This window comes from Platalea leucorodia (genome assembly GCF_965183815.1).
Source record: "Platalea leucorodia genome assembly, chromosome: 5".
Taxonomy (NCBI): Eukaryota; Metazoa; Chordata; class Aves; order Pelecaniformes; family Threskiornithidae; genus Platalea; species Platalea leucorodia.
Window position 1 is genome coordinate 88,235,088 of NC_138827.1, and position 26,337 is coordinate 88,261,424.

A 26,337-nucleotide genomic window follows, 5' to 3' on the forward strand; every position below is an offset into this window, starting at 1 on the left:
AAATTTTTTTTCAGATGATGCTACACGGGTTATTTTAAAAAGTAATGAAGATTACATCAATGCAAATTATATAAATGTGAGTAGTATTTTTCAGAAGAACTTCTGACACTACGGAGTTTTGCTGGTTCTTCAGTGGAGAAGTTGATTAAAAAAATAACATTTTCATAAATGTAGTTCAGATTAGAATGACTGATAAACCTGTAGTCAGATTATTTTAGATTTACTGTAGAGATACTTATTTGCTAATGCTTTGTGGCAGGTGTTTTTATAAATGAAACCAAGAAAAAAACCCACTAGAAGCAGCTAGCCCTCTACCAGAGGAATTAATTCTTCTTTTCTGATTACTAATGTGGCAGTAGTGTTCAACATCAGTAAAGTTTAATCTAGCAGCACTTTCTTTTACATCTTTTTTTTTTTTCCACATTGTCAGTAACAACAAAATTACAGCTACTTACTTCTCCTTTCAGGAACAAAAACCAGAGATTACATTAAATTCCAAGACCAATGTTTTAAAAGCTAGTGTCAGAAACCCACAGAGCATGAAATGTTTGCACCTGAATTATTTTCCAACTGGTCTATCATTCTTTTTTTGACCATTAATCTTGATTATGGCAACTACATAACTGTCAGTTAATATGTGAAGTGTACTTGGACCTTGGAAATAATTTTGCATGTGAAACACTTTGAAGAATTTTTATCTGTGCCAATCCATATTTACTGACTTATAATAAATAGAATTAATATAGTTGATGCTTTTTTAATGTATTAGTTACTAAACACTAAACATCTGATGCCTGACTTATATTTGCTGTAAGAATTAAAATAATGACTTTGTCTTCTCTTAGATGGAAATCCCTTCTTCCACAATAATAAACCAGTACATTGCTTGTCAAGGTCCATTACCGAACACTTGTCCTGATTTTTGGCAGATGACTTGGGAACAAGGCTCATCTATGGTTGTAATGTTAACGACTCAAGTTGAACGGGGCAGAGTAAGTGAAAGATTTCCTTAAATATTACTTGCTTAACCTCTTAAAAATCTGTTGGTAATTAACCTTTAAAAGATTAGAGGAATATACTATTATGACATACAATGTAACAAGGGGTAATGGTTTTAAACTAAAAGAGGGTAGATTTAGACTAGGTGTAAGGAAGAAATTTTTTATGATGAGAGTGGTGAAACACTGGAACAGGTTTCCCAGAGAGGTGGTAGATGCCGCATCTGTGGGAAGGGATTCAAGGTCAGGTTGGATGGGGCTCTGAGCAGCCTGATCTAGTTGAAGATGTCCCTGTCCGTTTCAGGGGGGTTGGACTAGATGACCTTTAAAGGTCCCTTCCAACCCAAAGCATTCTATAGTTCTATGACTTTTTTTCATAAGGGCAGTGCGTTCCTAGTACTGTTGTAATAATGACTCTTACATTTTACACCTTCCGATATTGTTAACGTTGCTAATATTTAAACTTTGTTCAGTTCTGAAATACATTGAAGTCTTCACGTGTTTGTTAAAATATTTTTAGGCTTCTTTGTTTAATTCTTTATTGTAAAGTAAAAAGCAAGTAGAATTTACCTTCATAGGATTTTTTTTCTCTAAACTTCAAGTAAAAGAACTCCAAGAAGTTTAATCAGTTATTGTAGATTAGTTCTTTGATATGTAGAGAGATTAATTTTTTAAGGCAGCCTAACACAGCTTTGTAGCATTAAGATCTCATGCCTGGATGGCTGTCTTTAAGAGAATCCTTGATAAGCTTGAAATCTAAAATTTTTCATAAAATGTTCTTCTGCGGCTATAAACATTTGTTTAATCATATGAAAGAATCATTGTCCTTTAAGTCATTTCCATACAAAAATGTGTAAAAATTGAGTACTAGTAATAAAGTAATTAGGGTTATAAATTGCTAAAAATAATTGTATATGGTGCTGTAAAAGGCCTCAGGTGTATTTTGTGGTTTGTTTGGTTTGGTTTTTTGTTTCGGTTTGGTTTTTTTGGTTTTTTTTTTTTTTTTTTTTTTGAGCTATATTTTCTCCTTAATAGCTTTGTTTATTGTGCAGCTTTGTCCTTTGGAGACAAGCAAAACAATTGAATGTGGTCATACACATAGTGTAATTTCAGAATTATTGGGTTTATAGTCTGGAGCATTCACAGTAGCACTGGCTGGTTGAGTGTGTGGACAGAAATGACAGTCTGGAATAATAGTTTAGTGGAATTTCTCCACACTCAGGTTTTCTTTTGAAGATGAATTTATAGTAGGTTGTGGGTGTTCTGATCAACTCAGACTGTAGTTCAGCTGTCTATATATTCTGACTTTTTAATAACCATATATCTGCTGGGAGGTCAGGCCTCTAAATACAATTAAAATAACTGAAGGGGAGTTGCAGCGTTTTTAAACCATTTTTTCAGTGACTCATTGTTAGCCTACTGCCTGCTCTCAAATAAACATGATTAGAGGGAATTTCAGTACAAGTGCCCTTTTAATTTGAGTTTTCTTTGCAGATCTGCTAAGAACAGACTTGCAATAGCAGTTCTCTGAGGTTCCCCCATCCCTTCAATAATGATAGTTGTGGAGTTCTTTGGAGAGCTGCTTAATAATGAAATAAAAGGACTTATCTGTCTTATACCCATAGGCAGACTCCCTGCTCTAAAGCTGATCATGAGGCTACTGACATCACTAGCCCACTGCATGCCGGGATGTCTCAGTGGAGCAGGAAGTCTGCAAATCTGGCTGCTCTTAAAGAATCGCCAGGTGGGTCGGAAAAACAAAAGTACACTTGAGCTGAAATGACCTCTGTAATTAGGCGTTTAAGCAATGTATCTGAAAATCTTAGTGTCTGAAGTTTTCATTCACATTTGATTACTTGATCAAGAGTCTTTGAAGTCCACCATCTGCATCTCCCTAATTTCTGCATTAGTTTAGCAACTTTTTTGTTGCTTCTCCCATTTTTTTTCATTTGTTCTTTTCCCATATAAATATGCTTTGAGAAGATTCGATTAGGATTTTGGAGGTCAGAAATGTTCATAAAGCAGCATCTTTGTCACTCAAGTGTTAGAGATGGAATATTTATAGATATACTTTTTTTAAAATTGTACTGAAAGTTAAAGGCATCCATCTTCAGTTAAACTAACCTCGAGAGCTGGTGCATGTGTCCTCTTGAAAACAGAACCAGGAAATCTCTGCGATACCTTATTTTATAAAAAGTAATTAGGTAACACAGCCTATTTGGTAAGTAAAATAATAGTGATTACAAAATGAGCAAAATAGTCTTTAATGAACAAAGGTATAAGAAACTAGAGAGAATGAAAATAATACTCTGTGAATTTAAACACAGGCATCTTTAAAAATGTGTTGACCTTAGGTTAAATGCCATCAGTACTGGCCAGAGCCTTCAGGAAGCTCATCATATGGGAATTTCCAGATTACCTGCCATTCAGAAGAAGGAAATCCTGCTTATGTCTTTCGAGAAATGACATTGACTAATCTGGAGGTAAAATCATAACATATATTTTTAAGTATTAATCTGTGGAATCCTTACAGGCTAGCTAAAACTTACTTAATCAGACTTTCTTTTCAACTTGGTGGCACATCCACATAAATAGAGCTGTTTATTTCTAGAAGCCTTTAGAAAACTACTCATATTGCCATGTACTTGCCTAGTATAAATTCTGCTCTTAGAATGATAACAAACCTTTCACTAGCAAACTATCACAAAGATTCAGTTTCCATAATCATATTAATTGGTTTTAAATCACGTAGAAGATGTATTATTTGTCTTAAAAGCCTTTACTGGTGTCTTTCATGCCCTGGCCAAAGAAAAAGAGCAACTAAAGAAGTTGAGAAACTTGTTATTCCCTTGATGTTTTCAAAACATGACACACTAGAGATATTTCATTATTGCAGCTGAAAATCTGTCTTTATAGAGGCAAACTTTTCTTAATAATTCGATCTTGGAGAATATGTGCAAGTATATGGAAGATAAATCCTGCTGAGAGAAAGGTGAATTAGTATTGGTGACTACATGTAAACAAGGACCTTCTTGAACATGCATTGCATGATTTTCAGGGCACGTGTAGTTTTCAGAGCCTCCCCAGCTAGCATTTCAATCTCAGAAATGTTTGGAAATGAATATCTAGAATTTAGTTCATGTACTTATTTCTCACTGCTTGGGTTACCAGATGAGCTATGGAGCTGCCTCTTAGTCAATTTGCAGTTAAAATTCCTTCCTTGTGTCCTGTTGAGACAACTGCTCGTTTGTTACCAGCACTGCAACATCTGTAAATGATTCCGTGCCTAAAGTGAAGTGCAGCAACTCCTGTTCCTTGAAATGCTGCTTTTACACTGATCATACAGCCTGTCCCCTCCACTAGCCAGAGGCAGATTATGTTTGTGATATTAGAGCAAGGGGCAAGAGGGAGTGGAAAACAAAGTCATTCTGCATCTTATGTATAGCAGGCTGGATAAAATTAAGAAGTGCAGATAAAGCCAAAGCAGTGTTGCTGTTCACATGGGGTCTGAAGGAAAGCTTTTATGTCTGAAAGTCCTGCCTCTCCCCTCCCTACCCCAGTTCTGTCATTTGATCTAGTAAGATAGTACCCCTTTCTGTCAAACTTGTTTTGCTGAAAATTTGACCACCACCTTCTACATCTAGTGTTCAAATAGGTCATTGCTATCTTTGAACTGCTGTGCCATTACATGGCATGTAATTTTTTTAACCTGTTGAAGATGTAAACATTTGTGGATTGCCTTTTTTGTTTCTAAGAAAAAAAATGTAATTATAAAATCCAGGATGAGGAATGATTAACACTAATGAAGTGCTGCTAGTTGCCTGAAGCCAATTTTATTATGGGTGCAAGTTGCTGTAACTGTAGTGTTGATTTTTTTTTTTTTAATTATTATTTTTGGCTTTTTTTTTTTTTTTTTTAATGGGACCTGAATTACCCTTGAATAAACTTCATGTTTCTGATTAGAAAGAGGAAAGCCGCCAACTAACCCAAATCCAGTATATAGCATGGCCTGATCATGGGGTTCCTGACGATTCCAGCGATTTCCTAGATTTTGTGTGTCTTGTGCGGAAGAAGAGGGCTGGCAGAGAAGAACCTGTTGTTGTTCATTGCAGGTATGTGGTTTTTTCCAACTTTATTAAATCATTGAACTAAATTTATTTATCATCAAATAGCTTTTCTGTGCTTTGTTGTTGACATAAACATTTAATTGTATCTGCTTTGGGGATGACAGGAGAACTCACCATTTAAATTAAACCATTACTGAAAATAGTAACCACATTTCAAAAAGCAAAATTGTGAGTATCTACATGCATTGATCTGTGCAGGGGTTTTGTTGTTTTGGGGTTTTTTGTTTGGTTTACAGTTTAAATGCTTGTGCGAACAGTCTATATAATAGTTCAGGGAAATGGCAAAAGATACTTAGGAACCTTTTCTTCATGGTGACTGTTCTACAAATCTCCAGAATAGCTGTATAAATAATCCATAGCAGAAAACGTGGGTGGTATATGCAATGATCAAATAAAAGAGACTTTCTCTCAAGTCTGCAGTCTTAGGCTACACGATATTTTGATACATACATTAAGATGACACATTTTTCTCAACAATTTACTTTTGTCATTAATTAAAATAACTGTTACTCAGATTTTTATGTAGACATGAAATGTGGTTTTTTGTTTTTTTCTTGTGCAATAGTTTTTAATAGCATTCTCTATTCCTATAGTAAATTTCAAAATCTTAATCCTTTAAAATACCTAATTAGTAAACTATAATAATGCATAATGCCAAATGTCTTCACGTGAACACATGCTATACCAATTCTTGGTGAGCAGTTCTGTGAATAAAATTTGACCTCCAAATTCCCAAACACTCCCCAGACAGTCAGTGTTCCTGAGTCAGGTGTGCATCATTCCTGTTTCAGAGAGAAGCTGAGAGGTTTAAGAGGGAAGATAAATTTAAAGACTATCTAATCAACACGTAAGACAGACATTTATTGAAGAAGATGAAAGAAAAATGTTTTCTCTTTTTAACACTTCGTGTATCAGAAATTGTATTTAATTGGTTTTGCTCTCTCTTCTGGTTTATGCTGGTCAGGGTGAATCTTATTAACTAGGGAAACCAGTACCAGAATGCCACTATCTTAAATGATGTTGTTCCTCAGCTTCCATTGTTGATACACTTCTGGTTGATATGGTTGTGAACAAATAGTGAAAATGTCAGCCAAATACAACTTTTACAATATGAAGTGTGCAAGCCTGCAGAGGCACTGGAACAACAGCTGTGGAGAGTATGAAGAGTTTCGTTCATCTCAATGAGGCATCAATTCAGCTCCACACTGATAATTTCAATACCAACATTTATAACAGTTTTATGTTTCACAGAAGAAAAGAGAGGGAATATCAGAGTTCAACATGATTTACTTAATTGGCCTAACTTGGTGGCTGTGGGGAAGTATAACCAAATTCCACTAGTGAGTCAAGCTGAAGGAGCCCAGGGGTTCCTCCATATGATGCATGCACGCTATTTTTAACATGTGTTCGGTATAATAGGACAAGGCACTGGTGCATCAAAATGGTGAAACTTGTTTTCAGAACTAACCCACCAGCTTTAGTGTGGGGAATCCAAGTAGCTGGTAGAGCAGACTTTTCTATTGTACAATAGTAGTTGAAAAACAAAACAAAAAAAAGAGAGAGATTGTAAAGCAACAAAAACCTTAAGAAATTGGAAGGGTTTTTGTTACATTGAACTACTTAAAACACTAGTTTCCAAGCTTGTGTTCATGTGTTTGTTTCTATTTTTACAAGACTCCTACTAGTTTAGTTGAACAGTTTCTAATTCTTGTTCTAGATGAGATGGTGAGCCATCCATCCTGTCTGTGCCAAAATCTTCAGGATTTTCATGTCCTGTCTCAGTGTTCCCCTCCATCAGTCAACGATTTCTTTTTTCAAGCTGAAGAGTCCTAGCGTACCTGATATTTATCGTATGGACACTATCACACTTTCCATCATTGTTATTGCCCTTCTCTGAATCTTTTGAAGTTGTAAAATGAGTCATTAGGTTCTTTGACATACTGTTCCTGTTTGGATTTGATAAAGCATTCTGCATATAAATTCTATACATATAAATTCTATAAATATAAAATGCTATTGAATAATTTTATATAACCAGCACTTTCACATCTTGTCATAAAATTCTTATGACATCACTGAAATTTATAGTAGCTTTAATGCCACCTTCTGGGCAAAGATTTAAAGTAGTAATTTGGCCAGACTTAATTTGAAGTTATGCTTCAAAATCAGAACAATTAAGTTTCAGAGTTTGGAATGTTCATATTAACTAATTTAGAAGTAAACGCTTTCATTTATTGACTGAAAGACTAGTTGTATGAGTTGAGATAATGCTGGTATTTGAAAATATGGATTTGGTCCTGTATTCAAATATGGAGAAACATTGGTTTTCTATTTCAAAAGTGTAACATAATTTTCATGAATATGAAAATTTGAATTTGATTATCAAGTTCAAGGTTAAATATTCAGTCTTTGAGGACTGCTACTTTGGAAAAGTGTATGTATACGTAAAACAATGCAGATAAAGCTTTAGATTTGTTTTATTTTTAAGCTAAAGATGATTCATGTAAACTCTCCTAACAATTTTGCCATTCCATGATGTATATGTTATGGTTCTTCCTTGTCTTGAAAGGGATCGCTATTACGTATAGCTATTACGTATAGCGCAACATTCCAGTAACGGTCATTCCAGTAACGGTCAAATTGGCACAAAGTGCACATTGTATGCCACGTATCTCTGTGTTTTGTTACCATCTAGATATTAGCATGGTTTATAATACGATCTGAATACATATCTGTTTGTAAATTCTGCTCAAGTGAATGGCTGGGTTAAAACAGTCCCTCTTCAAAGGACTGACAATTCTGCCCTGATTGTTTGTTGCTCTGTTCAGGCAGGATGGAGGCTTCCAGTGACACAGACACAATCTGTCTAACTCCTGCCCTAATAGTATGGGAATCATAACAATCAATTGTGAGAATCCTTGAGAAGGAAGGTCTTTTAAGTATGAACTATATTCCAGACACATTGTTTCATTTTCCATTTGGTTTTTTTTGATGTTTTTTTCAGTGCTGGGATTGGACGGACAGGAGTTCTTATAACTATGGAGACAGCTATGTGTCTCATTGAGTGCAATCAGCCTGTTTATCCGTTGGATATTGTAAGAACCATGAGAGATCAAAGAGCCATGATGATCCAAACACCTGTGAGTATCACACTTGCTGTTGTATGTTGCAGAAGAGTAATTTCCTATTATCTAGTCATATCACTAGATGGATTTTTAATATACTTGCTGTTTATCATATTGCAAAGAGGTCACCTTTACCCAGTATAGCTGTAGCCTTGGCTCCAGGCAGGAATAAATTGCTAAGACTATTGGAAAGGAGCAATTCTTTAAATTTCGACAAGGAAAACTTGAAAAAAAAACAGCAGCTGTTTCAGGGATACGTGGCAATTAATGCCAAAAAGGGCCAATTTTCAGTAGTGTAAAAATTACTCAGTGGAGATAGCAGGAGCCTAATTGCAGGTGTTAAGAATGGGAGTAGTATAAAAGCTAAACACAGAAAGATCCAAGACATGAAGGAACCTTCAGTGACGCAATTCAGTGATAACTAAGTTGCCTCAGTTATAACAAAAACAAGCCTTAACTTTGCCCTGTAGTGACTCAATTAAATGGAAATAATGAGAGAAATAATATTTTTAAAAATCAATCTAAAGCTGATGCGAGATATATCAAAGTAATTTTAAGTGTATTTAGTCTAAAAAAAGTAACTTGCTACCAGGATTCTTTTGGTGCTCTCTTCACATTTGATGTATCTTAAGATGCTGGAATTTTTCCTGGATCTGTAACGTTTGGGTTTTTTTGAGATAATTGTGATGTTGCTTTAATATATTATATTTCAGAACTGTAAAAGTTTTAGAACATATTTAGAAACTTTGTATTTGTATTGGTCAGGTGTTGTGTATCTCCGAGAGCAGTTTGTGTTTACATTTTTAGAAAATATCTACAAAGGGTCAAAAGATTGAGTTGTGTTGTCTTTCCAAAAAAAAAAAAAATGGCTTGGACTCTTGGTTGTTCCAAGCTTTGACCAGTTCCAGGTTGTGTTTTGTTTTGTTTTGTTTTTTTTAATCAGTAATCAGTTGTATAGTTTTACTCGTAGTACACAGTGTTTAAAGAGAAAGTATTTTCAAGGAGAAAAGGCACTAGATCCAGTATCAAATCTCTCCCACAATTACCTGAAGGTAGTTACTCATTGTAGTAATTTTAATGTCCCTGCTGCTGTTCCTCTAATCAAATTTGAATAAGCCTTTTGTGTTCTTCAGAGAGTATTCAGACTGACAAAAAGTATATATGGGCCTCCATTTCTAGGTCATCTGTCATTCAGTGCTGCTCTCCAGTATTCATGTTCCAGTAAAAAAAAGTTGTATTATTCAGCTAGCACAAGAAGGATGAAAAAGATGATGATACATGAAAAATAATAAAGGATGGCTCTTGCTGTTTGTGATGACTATACAACATGAATTGCATATTTCTCTAGCATACATAGAGAGGAAGAGAGTTTTATTAGTAGAGGTAGGAGGTGCAGTGGTAAGGGTTTTAACTATTTTTTCACAACATGCTAAATATCTTCTGGTCTTCTCATTTTTCTTAGAGAAACCAGAATTTTCAAGCTGCAGTGAAATGCAGGTGTTTACTGCATCGGAGGGAGAAGGGATAATAAAAGATTTGAAGTGTTTTGGGGTTTTTCAAGATTTCATGAACTTTAGCTATTATAATTTCTCCTTTGACACACTCTTCCTGATTTTATATATCCTGAAAGATTCACTCAGTGTCCACAAGATGGCTCTATGCATGGGTGGCTGCTGGGTGTACTGCTATATGAAGAGTTCAGAGTCTCCTTCAGAGAGCACTGGAGGCAAAATAAGTATTTTACACAAATATGTATAAATTTAACTATTTTAATATACATGCAACAATCCAGTAAATAATGATTCTGTTGCTAAATCTGTTACTGTGCCCATTTAAGATCTGACATCACTAATTACTGCATAGAGAGGGATATTTCACGACATTGAAAAGGCAGGCATGCTGGCGTTCTGACCAGCGTACACACCATTATGCAGTATTCAGTGTTAGTTGTGGTGCTTTACAAAACAGTCCTTTTGTTTAATTTTATTTTCAGTATATTCTCATTTGATTACTGTTGGTTTTTTAACTATTATTTGTTTAAAACAAAATATTAGTGGCCTCTATGTATCCAGATGCTAGACTTGAATACATGGCAGAGTTAGACATTATATAATGTTAAGAAACTGGAGTTCTGGCTTTTTAAAATGTGAAACAATTTTCTTTTTTATCAAAGTCTGAGAGGGAGGTGCCAGTAACATGCCAGAATTAATGTAAGTACGAAAAAGTGCTTTGAAACTATAGCTTCTAAATCCAAGTGCATGGAAACCTCAGGTCAGTGAAACTTCAGCAATGAAGTGAAGAGCAGAAAATTACTAAATAGGTGATGCTGTAATAAGAGTACTGGTTTTGTGGGTGTGACTTTTGGTATATATTTCAAAGTGCCGTTCATCTCCTCCTTCTGTTGAGAAACAAGATGTTCTAACATAAAGTTCCTGTTATTTTGTGTTTCCTAAGCTAACTCTGAAGCACAGTTCTTGGCCTGTCAAGAGAATGGGATGGGGAAATCTTAGAGGCCTTTTCTGCTTCCAAATGACATGGTTCAGTTACATTTCTTTTCACTTTACTGAATCTGCTTTCCTTTTCAGAGTCAATACAGATTTGTATGTGAAGCTATTTTGAAGGTGTATGAAGAAGGATTTATTAAACCTTTACAACCATCACTGCATAAGTAAAGAGCAAAAAACCTAGGATATCAAATGTTCTCTATAACGAACTGGCAGCATTTGTTGTGCCATATTACTGCTTGCAGGAAATGATAGTGAAGTACAGCAAAGAATTGACAAAGGACTTTGAAAACTTCAGCACTGTTGCACTTTACGTTGAAACAAAATCAGTCTCTGAAACTCTTCTAACCTTCATCTGTTTGAAGACTTTATTTTCGTGCTTTGCTCCGAACAAACCATAAACTGAAAGAACTAATTGTGTTCAGGGTAATCTACGATATCTCATTGTAGTGCCATATACTGCGCTTCTGGTTGAATTGCTACAAACAAGGCTTGGAATTATTTCACTTTGTTTTACACCCATGTCTCTTAAAATGAAAAAAATACACTAAGCCATGGTCTTTTTCCAGTGCTAGATTTATTTACTATGTACAGACTCTCACTGTTTTGTTTTTTACAACATTAGCAATATTGCTGATACTACATAGATACACACTGGCTACTGATGCAGCACACTTTGTCCTACACCCTTACTAGAGACCAGCTGGTTGCTAGAGGAAAGCTGGCGTCTGTGTTAACCCAGCAGTAGCTGCATAATGCCCACTTACCAGCATCTTGTACAAAATAATAATAAAAATTAAAAAAAAAAAAAAAACCCTACAAAAAAAAAACCCAACAGCATTTCTTTGACACAGCTTGTGTGTCATACACTGGTGTATTCTGATTCGTGTGACTTAAGATTACGTGATGGGAACTAGTGCATGCATTATGTCTTAACCCCTTAAGTGCCTTGAGACTTACAGTGTACATCCAGTGAAAGGCACTCATGATTCTGTGGGGGTGGTATTGTCCTGTCATATTTATCTTAATGGGTTCAGATTTTAAAAACGGCCCTTGGTGCTTGGAATGTGTTACCGCAAGGGGTCATGGAAATACCATTCCCTCTTTCCTTACACAAGTACCTGCGTGCTGCTCTCGGTAGCAAAAGCACCTCTGCCAGCTTAATGAATGAGCATTGTATGCTGCTGTGTTGTAATTATGTGAAAAATCTGACACATTCCTTCATTCCTTCCAACTAGTAACTTACTAGCAGCTTACCGTGAAATGCTGGTAGGTCATTAGAAGCTGATACTTTGTTTTATCCTTTTATTGAGACTAGCTGTCTTACTCGATTAGAACGTAACTCTCTAATAGCACTGATAATTAAGTTGAACTTATAATCAGATGTGATTTAATTCCATTAGCTAACCAATTACTTTTTAAGTCCTCATAGTTGATTTCAAGCCGTGTTCGTACAGGTCTGCCTTTTATTTCTTTTTAATTGTTTGGGTCGGGGGGAAGGGAGGAGAACACTATGAAGTTGTCCCAGAACTTTATTTTAATTCAGTAATGACCCCAGTCACCTTCTGTTACGCTTGTGCAAAATTGTTCCAGTTGGTATGGGTTGTTTCTTATTTAAGTAGGTAGAAGATTTGTAAGAAATATCTGTCTGATACAGTATCTGAGCTCATTCTAAAGATACATAAACCTCCCAGTTTTTTAATATTTTTCCAGTATAGGAGAAACCAAGTCAGAAGCAAGGTATCCAGTGTAATATACTGTAGGAAAAAAATCAGTCACTTCTTTGACTGCCCTGTGACAACATAACATTGTGCCCTCTATTTAAAAATTTTAATTTATTGTATTGGTTTCCTGAAAATGTATATCCAGTAAATTTTGTTGTAAGCTATATAGAGCATAGAATTAAAATGGAAAGTTCTACACTAAATAATTTTTAACTATTGAAGACTTATATTATATAATATACTGTGTTCTATGGACATTTGAAAGAGATCAGCTATGAACTATTAAGTGAAAAGGGATTCAGGCAAAGTGAAATCCTGGCTTATGACTTAGTAATAAACATGAATCACAATGCCAAATGGAAGATAGAGTTTTAAATATTTTTAGAAAACAAAATAATATTAGGTGGCCTGTGGCCCTGTTACTTATATTTCTAGATTTGATGCTTAAATCAATATTATCCCTCAGTGAAAAATGGATCTTACAAGAATCTCTGGATCTGATAAACTGAAAAAGAGTAATAAGGTAGCTTTAATCTCAGTTTTATTTTCAGCCATTTGCAACAAAAGAGAGTTCTTCTTTAGGAAAGTATAAGCTTTAACTCCCATGTGACAAGATTATTAGCTGAGATGCTGGCTAGTTGGAAGGTTATTTTAAACTCAGCACTTAATGTGTAAAAATTAAAATAATTCATCCATTATATTGAAATAAATTTTTTTCATAGTCAAGTTGTAAATGAAAGTAGCATTTGTCCTTTTTTTCCTGAGGAAAATCAGAAATGGCGTTTATAGCAACATAATATAGTGTTGGTATGTTACATATTTAAATATTCCTATGTCAAGTTGCCAAAGCAGTTTGAGTTCAAGACCCATTTATACTACAATTAAGTGTGGGATATTTATTGGTCGTCTGTCATTACTGTTTTGATTACAAACACAGGCAAGAATAATAGGTCTCTTCAAAATCTTCCTCTGCACTGGCTTGAGCTGATTAGTAGTGTATTAACTAGTTGCATTGGGAAAAAAATTGGAACAAAGTAACTATTCTTAGATAATTGGCCATCAGCAATTCAGTGGCTTTTTGGCTTCTCCAAAGCCAGGATAGTGGTAACCAAAAACTGATTGGGAAAGGGAACAGCACTGAAGCCTTTCTGCATCATAAATCATTCATTCAAATGTTTCTACCTGTTGTGGTATAAATGGCCTTTAAAATACTTTTCTATGGCCAAAAAAAGCAAAACTGCTAAATATTTTACTTTGGGTTATGAAGATCTGTATCATCCTTAAGGGTTTTTTAAAGAAGTTTTTGTATGTTTCATGCTGTACGAAACATGAATGTATCTTTCAGACATAATGACCTATAGACCTATACGTGATTGGTGTTATGACTGTTGGATTTTATGAATAAGTATTTTCATACAATTTGATTAGGAAAAATGTTGGGTGGGTGTGGGAAAGAGTATGTTTGTAACACTTCCATGATACAAATCCAGTTTTTAAAAAAAAAAAAAAAAAGTTATTTTCATTGTAAATAAGAGCAATATTATGACAATTTTGTGCCAATGTACTATGTTAAGACTTTTGTTTTCCATTTAGCTTCGGATTGAAAACTACCACTACCATCTCTGGTTTAAAGTGGATTTGAAGGGGTTTTTTAGTAGAAGGACATGGGGCTCTAGCGGGGGCTTTGAGTGTTTGGGGGGCATTTTTTATTTTTGCTAAATATGAAATAAGATGCAGGTATTGTTTAATAAGCCACCTACAGGTTGTCAGCCAATCCACTTTGAGAAGTAGTGCTTTAGATATACCAGATAACTAAGAGCTGAAGAATTCATTTATCTCGAATTTGGCAGCAAGTCTTAAGCAGTAAAACAGTGCTTTTATGCGTTTTATTTTTATATATTCTCTCGCAGTTATGAAAAAGAGAAAGCCTGATTTTTTTTTTTTCTCACTACATTGAATGCTAGCTGACATTTCTTCCACATTTCTCTGTTAAATCTTGAAAGCTTATGTCCCATATAGATAAAGCAATAACACTTCTTCTAGAATATCTGATTACAGTCTGGCACACCATCTATTAGAGAAAGGGTGAGAAAGCAGTTGGGAGATTAAGGAACATGAGAAGTTTGTTATGGAACCCATGTAGCTGACAACTTTCTGTGGAGACTTTCCAAAAAGCTGTGTGGTACCCGTGGAAGGGCCAAAACGCAGCAGACGTGCTGCAGTTGCACTGCCCAGGGAGACGGGAAGTAGGGAAGGTCTGGCATAGAGGTGCTGGAGCTCCAGGTGTGCTGTGGACCTGAATTATGTGATATTTTTATGCTTGTGCAGGTGTGTGGGCGATGTTTGATGGCTCAGGGAATTAGCATGAGCAAATGAGAAAAACTCTACAGATCCACCAATTTCCAAGCAAAAGCAGGTTGTCCAATATGTATGCTGTAGTTTTGACTGTAGAGCCACTATGCAGGCAATCTTCAAGACCCTCAGCCCTGAAGATAAAGGGAGGGATTGGGTTACAGTTCAAATTAAAATTTTGCATATTTGGACTTCCGCAAAGTACAGGAATGGTGCCCTCTAATGTCACTTGTAGTCTTTTTGTAGCTCACATCTCAGGTCCCCAGTTGGCTGGGTGTATTTGCTAATTTAAGTACCCGCCTTTCGTCTTGAGACTGGAAAAGCTCTTTTTCATTGCTACTTTCAGTGCTAGGATCCAGTATCAAAATCTGGTAAAAAGATATTCATTGATTAGACGTGGATCTTGCATGATGAAATTGCAGGGATTATAATTAGTGGTGATTGGGAAGCTGTTACAAGGGGAAAATGGTTGGTTTGTTTCGGTATAACTCTTCTGTCCAGTCTCTCTTACCCCACTGCAGTTATCAATTGAAACTGTTCTCGGGGGGTTTTTTAGCAGTCTGCAAAGGAGGCCAGTTTGTTATCACTGGATTTTACCTCTGTGCTGGCTGCTACCACGAGTGTGCATCTTTTCAGTTCATAGGGCTTTTCCGGCTACAAGTTTTTAACTGGTGCATAAGCTGTAAGCTCTGGCTGTTGGCTTTGGCATGTTTTGCTCATTGAGAGCTCAATGGTAAAAATTGCAATAAATCACTTTTTTTAAAAAATGCTTAAATTTTCAATCAAAAAAAATTGGACTTTTTGATTTCTTTGAGCCAGTAGCCTCATTTAAAAAAAAAAAAAAAGCCACTAAAATATCTGTCATTCTAGTCTTCTGGAATGGTTTCACGGACTGGCTGACAGTTTGTTGGTTGTGTTATTTCGTATTTAGCAAGCTTACACATTTTAAAGGGTAATTTTTTTTCTAAGTGTTTTGATGTTTGAATAGTAGCACTTTATCTCATGCTTACTACTGACTGAACTATTGGACAAAATAAATTGGGTTTGGAGAGAGACGCTTAATGTGTTTCTGTACAGAGATGATTTGGATTACACCCTGGTACGAATGCTTTCTATTGTTCCAACCATTTCTGGTTTATTATTCATGTGTTTCTGAGGGACTTTCAGAAAATAGATATTAATAAGATATAAATAATTCTATCATCTCAATTTTCCTGTCTTAAAAAGAATATAAAGCTTGCATTTGGAAAAAAAAAAAGGTGCGAATAGAAACTACAGGGTACTTGTAAATTTATCTCTGTGATCTCTCTCAGCTAGCTGCAAATTAGCTATGTTTACTGTAAATGTTTCTGCTAAGCATTATTTTTAACATTAGATCGTTACTTGGAAATCAGTATTTTTTTTTACTTAACTTATTTGACTTTTGATAACTAAAGATAATGCACAACAAAGTTTAAAGACGTTGTCACCCTTTTACTCCTAGGCCAGGGGCCTAAAACATGAGTGAAAGAGTTAAACAGTTTACATTAAGCTGTTGTTTTGTTTAACTAGAATATATCCACAAAGACTAGACTATAAACAATCCAGTGCAATTATCTCAGTACATTGGGGCACCACAGTAACAACTCATAATAATCTTATAGGAAAATTAAGGTAGGAAAACAAAGGTTTTATTTTATCCACTGTATCCAGATTTGTTTTCCATTTGGTTTGGTTCATGTACCAGTGATCCCATTTTAACCAGTCAATTTGGCAGGGCTGTTTGTGTAAGGTTTGGGGTTTTTTTCCGTAACAGGTGCTATACTATGTGTAAATACAAAGGGAAGAATATTATTTAGATCGTTATTAACAATCAGATGGTGGCAATATTTTTTGCTAGTTACTTCTGGTAATTAATTTGCATTTCCAGCTGTGGCTTTCAGTTGTCAAATTTCATCTCGGTTTCATACTGCTGAATGATGGACTGCAAGTGTGAAGTAAATCATCTCAGAGTTGAATTGCTCTTTTGTTGTTTAGACTAACTCTTGTGTATCTTTATTAATGTTGGGGGGATGGGAAGGTTCTTCCCATAAGTAGACTTTTGCCTATAAATTTATTTAAAAGCACATGAGGGGGATAAAAAGAAAAAAAGAAAAAAAACTAACACAACTAAACGCAACATCTTGGCTGAACAGCCAGGGTGGTTGATTGAAAATGATGGAAACTTGAAATTGGTCAACACTGGACAATGTGAAAATAAATTCAGCTTTTGTCACTGCAGCTACTGTATGCTTTAAAGGGCCTTATGTATTTGTCCTCATTTTGATAAAATGAAATTTCTTGCCATTAAAATGATACACTAACTTCTACCGAAAACCAGCAGTTCCCAAGATAAATATGGTAATTAACATTTAACAAGTCTTGTTTTAGTCTTAAGTAAAAATTCATTTTATTATGTAAAAAAATGCCGTTATGCATATTTTGTGGATATATTTAATTTCATTTGACAAATAGTTGTCTAGGTACAGACTTGAAAATACATATATAGCTTACTTGTGGATCTTAATTGTTTAATTGCAAAATAAAGATGTGCTTTAGTAATTTAAAGTTTAATTTTTTTGCGATTTTCTTGTTACTGTACACATGGTTTTGCTATGCTACTTTTATTACACTTCTGATGCCAGATAATGTTGATCTTGTGTTTTACTTTTTGACATTGTATGCCATAAATACACACCTATGGACTGAGCGCTGGAAGAGGATGCTAAATTATCAGGAATGAAATTGCTTGGCTACAGAAGCAGCGTGACAGTATCAGCCAAAGTTTTTTGCCTGAAAATACACACTGCAGTTTTTGCGTTAATGGAAGAGTAACTCTTTATTTATCATTTATACAGTGAGCGTTTTGAAGACAGTGTTCAATAGAGATTATAGTCTGATCACAGAACCGGGGGCATGAGGAATACTGGTGTGAAGAACAAGAATTCCGGATGGAAGTTTGTGATGAAATGTGTGCTGCCAAAAAGTGAGGAGATATTAAAAGCAAAAGTAGAAAAAGAAGATGAAAGGATTTAGGAGGCAAGACAAAAATCTCAAGAGGGCTAAGAGTCTAAGAAGAGAGACAGACCCATATGTTCTTAATTTGACTGATTAATTTAGGACTTCAAAGTGAGGACAAGGTGTTTGGATTTGAAGTACAAAAAGATAAACTACTGGGAAAGCATTCAAGGAGAGAAACAGAAGTAAGAAGAGATAGGAAGTAGGAAGAGATTTGTTTAAACTGGAATAGGAAGACTGGATAGAAGACAAGTCACAGGTACCACAATTGTTGCATGTGCATATACTTGGACTGTATCCGAGTAGCAAATAGCGAGGAAGGAGTAGACTGCAATTATATGAAGAGTAGCAAGAGGCTGGTGTGAAGCAGGAAGAGCAAAAATGAGCAAAAACATTTGTGTCACTGAAGCTACAGAAAGGAAGCTGGGAATAAGGGAGTTTTTGGTGGCGACAAGGGAGCTTGAGAGTGACAAGAGTGGAAGGAAGCTGGGAATAAGGGAGTTTTTGGTGGCGACAAGGGAGCTTGAGAGTGACAAGAGTGGAAGGAAGTTCAATTTGAGGAAATAGTTTAAGATGGGCAGAAAATTTAGGGACAGCCTCTAAGAATCAGGTAGTTTATTCTCCAGAATGCTTTGTCCAATAGGGAAATGTGAATTGGTGTAGACTTAATGGCAAAGAGACTATCATTTATGTGATGGAGATCTCCGCTAAAAACTAAGCATCCGTGTTGTGCAAATGATCAGTTAATTGATCTGCACTGAGAATTCATCAGATATCTGAAAACCTCTGAGATAAATGATTTTTTTTTTTTCCCCCTCTGTAGTAAGATTTTGTATGTTTCCTCTGGGTACCAGGAGCAAGCATAGTCCCTGCTCCTCTGATAAAAAGTACCTAAATCCTCACCCATTTTGTGATTTGTGTTCCTGAGTAAATAACCAGGCATGAACCTGAATCTCCGCTTTCCCCTAAGCTTGCCGTGCTCCTTCTGCTTGTGGCAGGAGGATTCCTCTGTTGTCAACACAGGGGTGCCAAAATAACTGACATTTAACATTAAAACCAGCCTGTTGCTTAGTAAGCAAATACTGGGCAATTACCTGGCAGCTTTTTTTTTTTTTGCCATTTCAGCAAATGACATCAAGATAACTTGATGTATATTCGGGCGCTGGAGCTGATCTTGCCATAGCACGGGACTGCCGGGCGTTCCATGTTGCTCTGCGCGGCAGGTGAGTGACCGGTTATCTCACACCAGGTTTCGTAGCTGAGTGTAGAAAATGCTGCATTACCGTTAGCAAAAGCGGGCCCAGTAACAGCCCAAAGCCTCCGCTTTCCCAGACTGTTACATAGACTGGATTCCCGGTTATCCTGGGATTTTGAAGGAGTCTGGAGCTCGTTTACCCGGAGCAGTCTCTCTGCTAGCCAGCACTGTACTTTGCAAGCAGAGTTTATATTGCCTTCTGTTTATATTGCCTTTCCTGAGGTTTTCTATTCGGAGATCTCAAATACCAGCTTGAACACAAATATTTACGCACTCAAAAAATACAGTGAAGTGCAGCCCTTTGTAATTGCTGTGGCTAATGCCAGCGAGCAGGGCTTTTCCCCCTAGGCTGGAGCAACAAGTAAGAAAAATGTTAGAAGCATAGATCACTTTGACCAACTGTCCTCGTATTTCCTAAGGACATTAGATTACAAACTGCATTTTGTCGTCATAATCTTATTTCGGTGTATAAATACTACCCGTGTTAGTCTGTAGATGGTTCTGCTTTACTTAGTATGTTGCTACAGTTATCCTTTTAGGCAGCGTTTAGAGACTATTTTCTTCCAAACTTAATGGTTTAAGAGCACGTTTGCCTGAGGCTTCTTGCTACTGCTGGCCCGCTGAGGACCCGTTACAGTTCTGGCTGACCAGCTGAGGGAAACTTCCACTACCTGTTAGCAAAAATTCCAGAAATTTCGCGAAAAAATTTGAAAGCCCTCCCGAAGCCTCAAAATGAACTGACGCTTCGTTAGCGGGCTTCCTGATCGCCCTTGTTTTACCACGTCGCCCAGCACAGCAGCCCCCCTCCTCCTCCGCCGGCCCCCGGCCCCTCTCCCCTCAGGCCGTTGGCGAGGGTGTTCCCGGCCGCGGACTCGCCGTCGCGGCCCCCCTCCCCGGGCAGCACATGGGCCGCGCCGCCCCCCGCGGCGGCGCTCCGCCGGGCGAAACCACCTGCCTGGGGGCGGGGGCGCCCCTTCTCCGCTGCGGCCCGCCCCTTTAAAGGGGTGGTGGCCCCGCGGCGCGAAGAGGAGCGCTCCCTGCAGGGGAGAGCAGCAGCGGAAGGCGCCAGGTGAGTGAGCGCGGGCGGGAGGAAATGGAGGGCGAGTCGTTGCCCGTTTAAGGGCCTCCCACATCGCTCCGCCATGTTCGGAGGCCCGCCCCCTCCCGGGGGCTCCCTCGCCGCCCCCAGGGCCCTGAGGAGCTGCCGCGGGGACGCGCTCCCGCCGCCCCCGGCTCCGCCGCTCCCGCCGCGGGGGCCGCCCGCCAGGTGAGCGGCGCTGGGGGCCCGCTGCGATCGCCGCCAGCGGCGCCACGGAGGGTGGGCGGCGCCGCGCCGGTGCCCGAGCGGCCGCCGCCGCGCTGGGGGCGAGGAGGGCGCGGCGCGACCCCTGAGGCGAGGCCGCCGGGGAGGCGGGGCGGGAGCGGGGCCGCCGGCCGGGGTTGGGGCGGACGCCGGTCTCGGGGCTTATGTAAGGGCGGGGGGGGCCGGGGGCGCCCGGCCGGCGCGGCCTGGGGAGGGGGATTGGAGCGGGGGGGCGGCCGCTCCTCGCCGGCGCTCCCCCGCTGAGGCGGCCGGGCAGCGGCGGGTTTCGGCGGGCTGGGCTGCTCTCCTCTCCGGGGAGCCCGGCCGGTTGTTGGGGTTCAGGGCTGACTCATCGGGTGTTTGCCGGGCCGGCGCTGCCGCGGCGGCCGGGGACCCTGGCGGCGGGAGGCTGGGAGGCCGGCGGGGAGCCGCGCCGTGGCCGCAGGGAGACGGGAGCCGCCGTGCCCAAAAGGCGCTCGGCTGCCTGTGCGAAGCCTTCCCTTGAGAGGCTCGGCACCAAAGTCCCTGCTCTGCAAGCGAAGTTGTGGGGCGGGAAGGGTCGTTTTTTCGATGAGAGAGATGGAGTATGTCAGCCAAGGAAACAGCTGGTGGTACGGAGTTCGCAGTTGCTTTCCAGCTGCGAGAGAACATCACCGTCTCGTTGAAGAGTGGAGTAGCATTTTTATTAATGGAAGATTGCAATTAACTGAATGAGATCTACATGATCGCTGGTTTTTCCCTAATGTACTTTCAGATTGTCCCAAAAAAACACCCCAACTACCATCAATGTTTGAGCTGAGTGTTTTTTCAAAGTAGTCAAAGACTGTGGCTGTTTAAATCCAAAGAAGCGAAACGTTTGTTTGAATCTCTAAGAGTTCTTTATCAAGGTCTGGCGTTTTCAAAGAACTTTAAATGCAGGCTATTATTTTTCTTTTTTCTGTGAAAAACTGACATTAACAGGTTCTCTTTCTGTCTTGGATTTCGTAGCAAAGATGCTGAGCTTTTTCCGTCGAACCCTTGGACGACGGTCTATGCGTAAGCATGCAGAGAAGGAACGGCTAAGAGAGGCCCAAAGAGCCGCAACCCACATCCCTGCAGCTGGGGACGCAAAGTCCATCATCACTTGCCGAGTAGCGCTGCTGGATGGAACGGATGTCAGCGTGGACTTACCGGTACGAGTGATGCGAGTTAGTTTTTTAAATACCGTTGGCTTGTGTCAATCTGATTGTCCTCTTTGCTGTTTACAAGTTAGGTAAAGGTATATCTACTTGTTGTAGCAACCAACTCTGTGACTTGACGTCCAGTAAGTTCCTGGTGATAAAAAGGTATTGAAAGAATAGTGAACTTTGTTATTCACTGAAACTAGAGAGTGTTTTGTTAGATATCGTTGTGCCTTATACATTGAACACTTTCTAGCATGTTAATTTAATTGTTGTGCTAAGGCTTAACTTCGAGCAGGTAATGTTTCGGATGAATTGGATTTTCTTTTCAGTGAGCTATGTATGCATCTTGAGAAGGAAGGTGTAATTCTCTTGGCGTAATTCTGTTGAAGAGGAGGGATGAGCAGAAGTACTAGCGGTAGTTTCTGCCTGGGTTTTGTTTGTTTTGATTTTGTGTCAGAGATGGATGCAGTTTTTAACGCTAACTTGAGAGGGGAGGGAAAGAGAAGAATTCTACTTCCTTTCCTCAGGGCAGATTGTATAGCAGGGATTGTCTCATAGCATAGTGCTTTGTTGGGAGTGAGGTGTTAGCCACTGTTTTACATTTCTAAAGCTCCCTTAATATACACGTGTCTGTTCTGATCTGCTTAATTATATACCTGTTTTTGGCCAACAGGATGAACAGTAGCAATAGAAGCGATGTGTTCTCTTTTTCCATTATCATGTGCTATAGTTATTTGTGACTTGTTTTGTGCTCACGTAGCTGAGTTAGGCAGCTGTGGGTCTGCGAGGCCTTCTGACTAGTTCCGTAGGATTTCGTCTGCAGTAACAGTTGCGCTGACATCGGAGCTGCTGGCTAGAAAGAGTGTGCAGAGCAGCCATTGTTGAAATGGCTTTTCTTTCCTCCCTTTCTTTGAGCACAATTCTAGAGTGTTTATAACGTTAGGTAGCCTGAGGAAGGCTCAACGTGTTAGAGCATTGAGCGGTGTTGTTGACATAGTGAGTGGAAATAACTCCTGTGAGATCCAGAACCCCAAGTAATCTAGAGTTAAAGAAACAGTTTGGCATCTTTATTTGCGAAAGAACTATACAGATAGGCATTTATAGAGGGTAGTAAAACTAATTTGTACATCTCTGAAACAATGTAATGAACATATCCAGTGCTGCTTAGTGCCTAGGATGTTTGATTTGAGGCCAGGAATGCCCACAAACACTTTACAGCAAGAGTTACACTTAAAAAGTACTCAAGTTTAAATTGGTGTCTCCACATAACCAGAGCAGTAATCTTTGGAGCTGGAGTTGGCTCTGTAGGCAAATTCCTGGCGCCTCTAACAACATTTCTAAGGCTTTGAGGAGCATAAATTGAACCTGAAGAGGTGTCATGACCTGCCATCTGGACTATAAAACTTAGATCAGGGTGCAGTAGTAACTATTTATTTCTACGGGAAACTTTTTCTACTCTTGCTTTTTTTCTTTATAAGCCAACATAAAGCCTTGTCTGTGGACATCTAAGTTATGAGTAACAGTAAACAAATATGCTAAATCAACATAGCTAGATGCAGTAATTAGTGTGTCATCAGTTGCTGACATGTACCAGTTCCTTTGGTGATTAAAATACAATGAATTAAAAGTAGATTAAATGTTTCATTTCAAACTCCTTAATGTGTTTGCTCTTGTGTCTCCACTTGCATCGTTCATATTTTGGAGCTGACTCTTAAAGAGGAAAGAAAAAAGGCAGGGGGAGACAGGGGATGAAGTGGAGGGTACAAAATCCTGGCAAAACAACATTGCTTTCTAAAATCTAAAGCTAAATTAAAAATACATGTGTGTGTATATATAGAGAGATTTTTTTTCTTTTACAAAAACTTTCCTTGAGAATCATTGTCCTCTTTGAGCTAACACCTTTTCCAAGACTGGTTCTGTTACTTTGTTGGCAGTAGATTTGGTTTAAATTGAACTCTTGTTATCTCAAAGAGGTGCCCTCGGGTCTGCCAGTTCAGTTGTGCATAGTCCCATTGTCTACCTAAGTTCTGTGAAATTGTTTTATTTAAAAAAAAACAAAAAGACAAAAAACAAACCAAACAGAAAGTGTTTCTTAAGACTGAATCACTTAACAAACAGGTTAGTTCACAGCCAGAGAAAGAGTTATTTTGGCAAGAATGAATGCCGTACCTTTTTTAATCCACGGCTACATAAATACTTTACAGTGGCATAAGTTGTTGCTGCCACAGGAAGAAAAGATGTTGCTTTCATTATTGCATTTGTCCTTGTTTTCGCATACCCCTTGGCAGAAGAAACATTTTTTTGGCAGCCAGGCAGTAAGCTAAGTCAAGAAAATGGTGTGGCTGAAAATAATCGGTATAATTTTATGTTAGTTTCCAGCTGGAGCAATTCTCCAATCTGGTTCCCCATGTGCCTCCCCAAATGTGGTGAAGAAGTATTTAGAGGCAGTATCAGGTTTATGCTTGCTTAAAATGCTTATTGAGCTATACCTTTACAGTGAATTTGCTACTGAAAGAATAGTATTCTGGAGTTATAGTCATTCATATACTTGAATCTGAGATTGCTGAATTTCTGTTTAAATTTAAAAAAAAAAAAAAAGTCACAGGGAACAGTGTCATGTAAGCCGAACATGTTTCAGACTCTTCTTAAGCAGCAAAGAATGGCATTTTTATGAATATTGACAATGAGACAGAAGGGACATGTTGTAAATGATGTAGTTGAGATTAATTTATTAAACACAGAGCCAGGATTTGAGCAGTAACTCTGCTTTTTGTCCACTGATCTTATCTATGGTGTCTGTCAAGCCACTTTGTCTGCTTTTCTATTTCTTCTGTTGTTTTTAATTACAAAATTGGATGACTTGAGCTGTTCATCAAAGCTACAGTCCTACACAGTACATAGACTGCTTGTTTTTAAGAATCTACTTATTTTGTAGCCATGTCAATGACTGAAGAATATCAGTGTTATGTATACTATTTACTGTCACTTTGGTATGTTCAAAATGGGAGGCATGAACTTCATGCGAGCTATCGCTGTTCTTTTGGGGTAGATTGAAAGGTGTAGGGTTTTTTCCCCGCCTTCATCTCAGATTCTAAAGTTGTGTTTTGACCTGGTAGTTCTCCTCATCTGTTACCACTTTTTTGAAGCTTTATGTTTGTCCAAATGCATTCAGTGATTTTGATAGACTTATTGTGTGCTCGGTGAAACACTAAGAAGCTTATTGTTATTTTTTCTACCTATGAAAAGTTTTTATAGAATGTATGATGTCTGTTAACTGTGCTGCTGTTAACACACTGGTTTACTGTTAACTTACCTTGAGTTAATCTTTGGACCAAAGTCGGGTTGTGTTTTTTCTTCTAATTGTTTAAGATCCACGGGGTGGAGCGTTTGCTTAGTGGTATGAGTGGTGAGAGGACAAGAACTCTGTTTTGCTGACATCCCCTATCTTACTTTTAATCCCGTTCCCATGCAAAACTAAACTCCATCTTCCCCCACGGCACCTCTGGAATTCCCAAAAGCTCTAAAGCCCTGAACAGACCCAGTTTAGTACCTGAAGACTCCCATCGGCTCAGTCATACCAATCTGGGCTCCCACGGGAAACCCTCAACAGCTGAAATACTGGCTCTTCTGGTGGTCATGGTTTGTGGGGAAAGACAGGTTGGGGAGGGCGTTACAGCAGTGTTTTACCTTGAAAGCTGTTTTTAGCTGCAGTCACCAGCAGCTTATGAAACACCTGTGAACAAAAATGTTTGTCAAGAATTTCAAATAAAGTGCTGTTTTGAGTACTGGAGGGCTCCACAGGATTTTTAAATCAAAAGATGTAAAAATAGAGCATTTGTTGAAGAAATAGTCAATTCTGCACTATTCAGAGTAATAATTGGGAGAAGGAAAATATAACCTAGATAAAGGAAAAATAAAGGAAAGGATAAAGGAAAAATGGTAAGATAAGTAATGGAAATTAAATTACAGGGATACACTTGGAATATGCACCTTTTTTAAAATTTGTGGATAGCTTTCTGTCGGGGAACAAGGTCAGCCTTACAAGAGCAACAGATAGTAAGTGTGGGGTCTTACAGAAGCAGCACTGTACTTTGTGGAAGCCAGGGTGTTTTGGTAAAAAACGCTGACCCTGCTTAACCCACAATTTACATAATCTTCTCATGGATAATAGAGCGTTAATTGTATTCCAGTTTCTGTATGTGCAACCTAACTTTTAGGGAAAGGCTTCCTGGTAATATAAGGTGAAACACATGAATTAAGAGAATGGACGCTCTCTGAGTAGTTTTTCATCTTAAAATATTTCTTACTTATGCATGCATGAAATTTAGTATGGAGATTGCAAAATGAGATGGTTTAGTCCTTATTATAATGAAGTGTCATTAAAACAAGGTCTTATATAAACCAGTCCAAGAGCTCTGTGGAATAGCAAGAATTAGCTAAGCTGTTTACAGTTTTGGAGTAATGCTTACAAAATAAGATAAGAAGGACTGTATTTGTAGTGATTATTTTAAATAAAACTAAGAAATCTATCTGGAATGCCTAAAATGTTGCCAGCAAACTGTTAAGGAGTGCTGATGGCTTTTTGTGTGGAGGGAGATGATCGGCGTTGATCCGACTACAAGATCAGAGATGTATTGTGATAGTTGTTTTTACTCAGTAATCCACTCTATTTTTTTTAGAAGCTTGTAGAATATTTGTGGCTGTAAATATGAAATATAGAATGCGGCCTGTGGCACAGATGCTGATTAAA

General features: G+C 38.3%; 2 protein-coding genes across 6 annotated transcripts in view; both read left to right on the forward strand.

Moving 5' to 3' along the window:
- PTPN4 (protein tyrosine phosphatase non-receptor type 4) overlaps positions 1-19,065 on the forward strand; it is a 124,196-nt gene extending 105,131 nt beyond the window's left edge. For 3 of the 4 annotated variants that reach the window (XM_082311991.1, XM_082311992.1, XM_082311994.1), the window contains 6 exons: positions 15-76; positions 846-992; positions 3,353-3,481; positions 4,962-5,110; positions 8,130-8,265; positions 10,836-15,885. In XM_082311991.1, coding sequence (XP_082168117.1) covers positions 15-76; positions 846-992; positions 3,353-3,481; positions 4,962-5,110; positions 8,130-8,265; positions 10,836-10,922 — 710 coding nt within the window. In that variant the 3' untranslated portion in view covers positions 10,923-15,885. Of the gene's footprint in view, positions 1-14; positions 77-845; positions 993-3,352; positions 3,482-4,961; positions 5,111-8,129; positions 8,266-10,835; positions 15,886-18,991 lie in introns of those variants that run through there. The other variant, XM_082311993.1, reaches the window with a different exon arrangement.
- The window catches only part of EPB41L5 (erythrocyte membrane protein band 4.1 like 5), a 58,033-nt gene continuing 50,712 nt past the window's right edge, over positions 19,017-26,337 (forward strand). For both annotated transcript variants that reach the window (XM_082311999.1, XM_082312000.1), the window contains exons 1-2: positions 19,017-19,089; positions 21,412-21,596. In XM_082311999.1, the coding sequence (XP_082168125.1) occupies positions 19,071-19,089; positions 21,412-21,596 (204 nt within the window). In that variant the 5' untranslated portion in view covers positions 19,017-19,070. The remainder of the gene's footprint in view (positions 19,090-21,411; positions 21,597-26,337) is intronic.